Here is a 6,174-nt window from a genome sequence, read left to right on the forward strand (position 1 = left end):
ATTAATACTCGAGGAACAGCAGAGCTCCACACCTTAATCTATGGTGTGTAGAAACTCTACCGTTGAAAATACATAAGAACAAGGTCTAGGCATGGCCGAGAAGCCAGCCTCCATGATCTTAGAACTAATCGCCCCCAAAGATCCCTGAATACAATAGTAAAAATCCTATTTATGCTAAACTAGTTACTAGGGTTACAGAGATAAGTAAATGATGCAGAAATCCACTTTCGGGACCCACTTGGTGTGTGATTGGGCTGAGCATTGAAGCTTTCACGTGGAGAGGTCTTTCTTGGAGTTAAATGCCAGTTTGTAACCTGTTTCTGGCGTTTAACTCCATTTGGCAACCTGTTTCTGGCGTTTGACTCCAGAATAGGGCAGGGAGCTGGCGTTGAACGCCAGTTTGCGTCATCTAAACTCGGGCAAAGTATGGACTATTATATATTGCTGGAAAACCCTGGATGTCTACTTTCCAACGCAATTGAGAGCGTGCCATTTGGAGTTCTGTAGCTGCAGAAAATCCACTTTGAGTGCAGGGAGGTCAGAATCCAACAGCATCTGCAGTCCTTCTTCAACCTCTGAATCTGATTTTTGCTCAAGTCCCTCAATTTCAGCCAGAAAATACCTAAAATCATAGAAAAACACACAAACTCATAGTAAAGTCCAGAAATGTGAATTTTATTTAAAAACTAATAAAAATATACTAAAAACTAACTAAATCATACTAAAAACTATGTAAAAACAATGCCAAAAAGCGTATAAATTATCCGCTCATCAACCCTCTCTTCCACCACCACCTCCCGATGAAACCCTCGTGTTAGAACTGAGAGACCTTGAATCTCGTATCTTAAGACGACAAGAGGAGGATGAAAATAAGTTTAAGGAGTTAAGAGCAAGGATGGCTAGCATGGTAGAAGCCGTGAGTCACCTAACATACCTCCTAAACTCATGCATCCTAAGTACTCCCATTGTTGAATGTGGAGAAACAATCAAGGAGCCTAGTGAGGGAGTGAACTTGAAGCTCCCTGATGAGGAAGAAGAGTTAAAGCAAGAAGTGCAACAAGAGGAGGAGGTAGAGATTAGTGAACGAAAGGAAGTAGTGGGTGGATGTTTAGGATATGTTGAGCACATAAAGGAATCTCAAGTTGAAGAGCCCTCTTCCAAGGAGTTTGGAAGGGATGTTAAAGAGGAGAGTAATGTTACGGAAGTAGACAGAGAGTTGAAGGAAATCGATCAAGAAGTGGATTCCGTCATTAGTGAATTTTTGTCCACCTCGATCAATCCCCTTGATGATCTTGTTAAGCCTTCTCCCAGTGGACTAGAATGCAATGTTGAGGAGGATGTGCAACCTCCAAGGAATATTGTGAGTGAAGAATTGGAAGAAGTGTCCCAAGCAATATGCCCCCATATATACGATGATTCCGCATCAACATATGACCCTTTCGAGTTTGAAGAGTCCTTCCCCAATATGCTTAGACTTGATGATGAGGTAGACTTTACTAGACCTCCTATCTATGATGAGAGTGATGGGAAAGAGATAGAAGAAATTGGTGAAGAAGAATGTGAACTTGAGGAAGCTTAGCAAGAGGAGAAACTTGAAAGATCTTGCCAAGTGGTGGAAGCCTCTAGAAGAGATTGGACAAGAGTGGAGTGTTCTTTGTCAAGATCATTGGGAACTCCTCCACCTAGGTTGTCATCCAATCCTTCATTTGAGTGGGTAAAACTTCTAACTCTTAGCTTTATTATCCCACTTGGATTTGGTTTGCTTGAAACAGATGGCCAACTTAGGGCACTTTGTGGAATTAAGCGAAAGAGGAGGATGTTTAGTGGTTGGCGTTGTAAATCTAGGCTCATTATGATTGGAAGCTCAAAATTGAAGAGTATGGATTGGTGTAATGCTCAATTAAATGGGGCTAGGAGGGTACTTTGGTGCTTTCATGAGAATTCAGCTTTCTTGTCACTCGGATAGAATCAAGGCGATCAACTAGAAGATGGGTGCGAAGATAAGATATGGGACCCTGGATCACAACATGAAAACCAATTTTGGGAGCTCATATTTGGGAAAGAACCTCATCCGAGCACGGTGAAGGTGCTTGGAACTTCTAACGACCGATGGAAGGACAAGCACTCTTGGAAGTTCAAGGATGAGTACTAGCGTAAGCCACCTTGACAAGGAGCATCCCAAATGTCCAACTTAAGGACTTAAACTAAAAGTGCTTGGTGGGAGACACCCCACCATGGTAGACTCTTTCCATTCTCTTGTAGATATAATGAATGAATGAATTGGGTTCCATTGTATATAGCTTCCTTACCCCCTTAGTACATTTTGCCCTGCTTGCTAAGTTGTTCATACACTCTGTGCCTTAATTAGGGATGATTCTTTGAATTTGAGTTTTTGCTTGAATTACAAGTTTCCTCAAATTGTTTGGAAAATCTCCAAAAATTCAAAAATATGTCTGATTTTGCATCTTAGCTGGTTTTAGAGTCCTAGAGGAGGTTGAGAGGGTTATGAGCTCTTCTTGGTGCTTTTGAAAAAAAAAAAAAGAGAGGCCACGCGCAAGCGCACATTGCGCGCGCGCGCCGGCTGTGCATTTCGCACTTTCCAGGCCAAGGACCAGATAGTTGTGCCACTTTTGGGCCAACTCTGGGCCTTAAGCCACGCGGATGCGTACATGGCGCGTCCACGCCCCTTCCGTTTCTCTACCTGCGCGTAGGCGCACCTGGCGCCTCCGCGCCCCATCATCGATCAACTCATCCACGCGGACGCGCAGAGTGCGCGCGCGCGTCGATGCATTTTTGCATCACCCCGGCGAAAGACCCGAGAGTTATGCCAACTCTGGGCCACTTTTGTGCCTCTGGCCTAACTCAACCGACCGAACGTGTACGGTACGCGTCTGCGCCCATTCCCACATCTCCCATCCACGCGCAGGCGCATATTACGCTCCTGCGCCACTTCCTTATTCTCCCACCCACGCGAACGCGCACGATGCGCGCACGCATGGGTTCGAAATTTTACTTACCCCAGGGACGCGAAAGCCCTAGCATTCGCGTTCCCTCACTCCACCCCATTCCAACGTCTCTTCTCCTTCTCCCTCTTTCACCATCATCGTCAAAGTGACCAACCAACCAGCCACCTCCGGCGACCATATTTTGCCACCATCAACCGCCGTGCAACCTTCTCTCCCTTTCCTCCCTCCTTCTTTCTCTCTTCCTCCATTTCTTACTCACCCCAAGTCCACTCTGCCCTGTCCCGGTGCCATCTCAGCGCCGCTGCAAGCTCCACCGTCAACCGCGCAAACAAGTTTCAAAAGAGTCACCAAAAACAGAAAAATTATCCATAAAAACCTCTATGAATTTCTCTACCATGTCAGAGAATATGGAAAGTATACACCTTTAAAAGGTTGTTGGAGCATTGCACAGCTCAAACGGCATCCTTCTGTAAGCAAAGACTCTGAAGGGGCAAGTGAAAGAGGTATTCTCTTGGTCCTTGGGATCCACCACTATCTAATTATACTCGAAATACCCGTCCAAGAAGCAATAATAAGCATGACCAGCCAACCTTTCCAGCATCTGATCAATGAAGAGAAGAGGGAAATAATCCTTCCTTATGGCTTCATTCAATCTTCTATAGTCAATGCATATCCTCCACCCAGTTACTGTTCTTGTAGGGATGAGTTCATTCTTTTCATTGAAGATGACAGTCATGCCTCCCTTCTTTGGTACCACCTGGACTGGACTCACCCAGGAGCTATCAGAAATGGGTATATGATTCCAGCATTTCATAACTTCATCACCTCCTTTTGAACCACCTCTTTCATGGTTGGATTGAGCCTCCTTTGAGGTTGCACCACTGGCCGTGAGTCCTCCTCTAGCAGGATTTTATGCACGTAAATTGCGGGGCTTATGCCCTTGATGTCATTAATTGTCCACCCTAGAGCATATTTGTGACTTTTTAACACCTCAAGTAGCTTCTCTTCATCTTGTGTGCTCAAAAAGGAGTTGATGATTACTAGGAGGGTTTCCTCCCTACCAAGGAATGCATATTTGAGATGAGGAGGTAGAGGCTTCAGTTCTTGCTTTGGCACCTTCTCTTTCTTTCTTTCAAGTGAGCTTCTAACCACTTGCTTCCCTTTTGCCTCTTCAACTGGAATCCTTTGATATTTTCTTCTTGTTCTTCAATATGGCTTGTCTCAAGCACTTCTTCCACCAAAGTTTCTATCATCTCCACCCTCATATGGTTCTCTTTCTCAGGGGGTATTGCATTGCCTTGAAGACATTGATGACCATTTGCTCATTATGTACCCTGAGAACCATTTCACCTTTCTCTACATCAATGATGGCTCTTGCTGTGGCTAGAAAAAGTCTTCCCAGGATAATTGAGTTACTTCCCTCCTCTTCCATATCTAGGATCACAAAGTCAGTAGGGAAAATGAACTCTCCAACTTTCACCAATAGATTTACTACCACTCCATTAGGTGTCTTAAGGGATCTATCAGCAAGTTGTAGTGACATCCTTGTGGGCTTCACCTCCTCTATGAGTAACTTTTTTATCATGGAAAGGGGCATAAGATTTATGCTAGCACCCAGGTCACAAAGAGCTCTCTCTATTGTCATGTTTCCGATGGTACATGATATGAGAAAACTCCCTAGATCCTTGAGTTTGGGTGGCAACCCTTTTTGGATTACAGCACTGCATTCCTGGGTGAGGATCACAATTTTCTTCTCCTTCCAGCTCCTCTTTTTGGTGATGATTTCTTTGAGAAACTTTGCATAAAGTGGCATTTGTTCCAAGGCTTCAACTAGGGAAATGTTGATCTCCAATTTCTGGAAATTCTCTAAGAACTTGGGAAATTGTTGATCTTTTATCTCCTTGTGCAATCTCTGAGGGTAAGGTAATTGAGTAACATATGGATTTACTTCCTCTTTCTTCTCTTGTCTTTGTGACTCTGAGACTTGCTTACCTTTCCTTGGAGCTTATGGTTCATTGTCCTTTTTTTGATCCACCTTATCATTTTCCTCAATCTCTATCTCTTCCTTGCTGGCATCCTTGTTGTCCTTTCCCAGTGTTTTACCACTCCTCAGCTGTATAGCCTTGCACTCCTCCTTTGGATTTGGGATGGTGTCACTTGGGAAAGCATTGATCGGCCTCTCAGATGGTTGCTTGGATTATTACCCTATTTGTCTTTCAATGTTTCTCATTGATGCTTCATAGTTCTTGTTTGCCATCTCTTGGTTCTTCATGAGCTTTTCCATCATCATCATCACTAGATTACAGATTCTTTGAGACTCTTGATGTGGTTGGGGTTGTTTATGAGATGTTGGTTGTTGATAGAAGTTGGTTGGATTATTTAAAGAGTTATTTTGTGGGTAGAATATGGATGTGAAAAAGTTATTTTGTAGATTTCTGTATGGATTGTTGTTAGTGGGGTGATGGTTTTGGTTGCTTGTGTTGTGAAAGTTATTAGGATTGGAGTTTTTCTGCCATTGGTTCTAATTGTCTCCCCACCTCAAGTTGCGATGATTCCTTCATGAGGAATTGTATGTGTCCCCATGAAAATCATTGTGGGAAGAGCTTGTGTTGTGCATATATTAGACTTGCTCAGGCTGCTGCTCATTGTTGTATGCCTCAAAGCTTTCTTCATTTTGGCCCCATGCATTTGGAGCTTGGCTTGTTGTGCTAATTGCAGCCAATTGAAGTCCATCTATCCTTTTTTCCATCATTTCCATCTGCTACTGAATTTGTTGATGCATTAGCTTTTTCTGGGCTAAGATAGCATCCATACCCTCAAGCTCATATACACCTCTCTTTGGGGTTGCTTGTCTCTCTGAGGAGTAGAAGTACTGGTTGTTAGCCACCCTGTCAATGAGATCGTGTGCCTCCTCTGGAGTTTTCATCATTTGTAGTGACCCTCCTGAAGAATAATCCAGTGCCTTTCTTACTTTCATAGAGAGAACTTCATAGAAGTTCTGCAGCTTCACCCATTCATTGAACATATTTGAAGGATATCTCCTTATCAGTGTTTTATACCTCTCCGAAGCCTCATACAAGGATTCTCCCTCCAATTGTCTGAAGGTTTGCTGATGAGTGGATTTTTGACGGTATAGAATTTCACAATTGAAATCTCATCGCAGTATAGTTTCTAAACCAACAATAATCTTTTTATACAAACATTTGTT

At 43.3% G+C, this 6,174-nt stretch overlaps 1 protein-coding gene across 1 annotated transcript; it reads right to left on the reverse strand.

The window, feature by feature from the left end:
- On the reverse strand, positions 4,228-5,724 carry LOC107607295. The gene is made up of 2 exons (XM_016309264.1): positions 5,593-5,724; positions 4,228-4,878 (listed from the first exon to the last, which is right to left on the reverse strand). Exons 1-2 carry the CDS (start codon positions 5,722-5,724, stop codon positions 4,228-4,230), a joined length of 783 nt encoding a protein of 260 aa, XP_016164750.1.

This window comes from Arachis ipaensis, chromosome B07 (genome assembly GCF_000816755.2).
Source record: "Arachis ipaensis cultivar K30076 chromosome B07, Araip1.1, whole genome shotgun sequence".
NCBI classification, from domain to species: domain Eukaryota; kingdom Viridiplantae; phylum Streptophyta; class Magnoliopsida; order Fabales; family Fabaceae; genus Arachis; species Arachis ipaensis.

Coding starts and splice junctions, on each gene's coding strand:
- LOC107607295 (XM_016309264.1), bottom strand. CDS start 5,724: ATGGAAATGATGGAAAAAAGGATAGATGGACTTCAATTGGCTGCAATT. Junction 4,879..5,592: donor ATGAGCAGCAGCCTGAGCAA/GTCTAATATATG, acceptor CCTTACCCTCAG/AGATTGCACAAGGAGATAAA.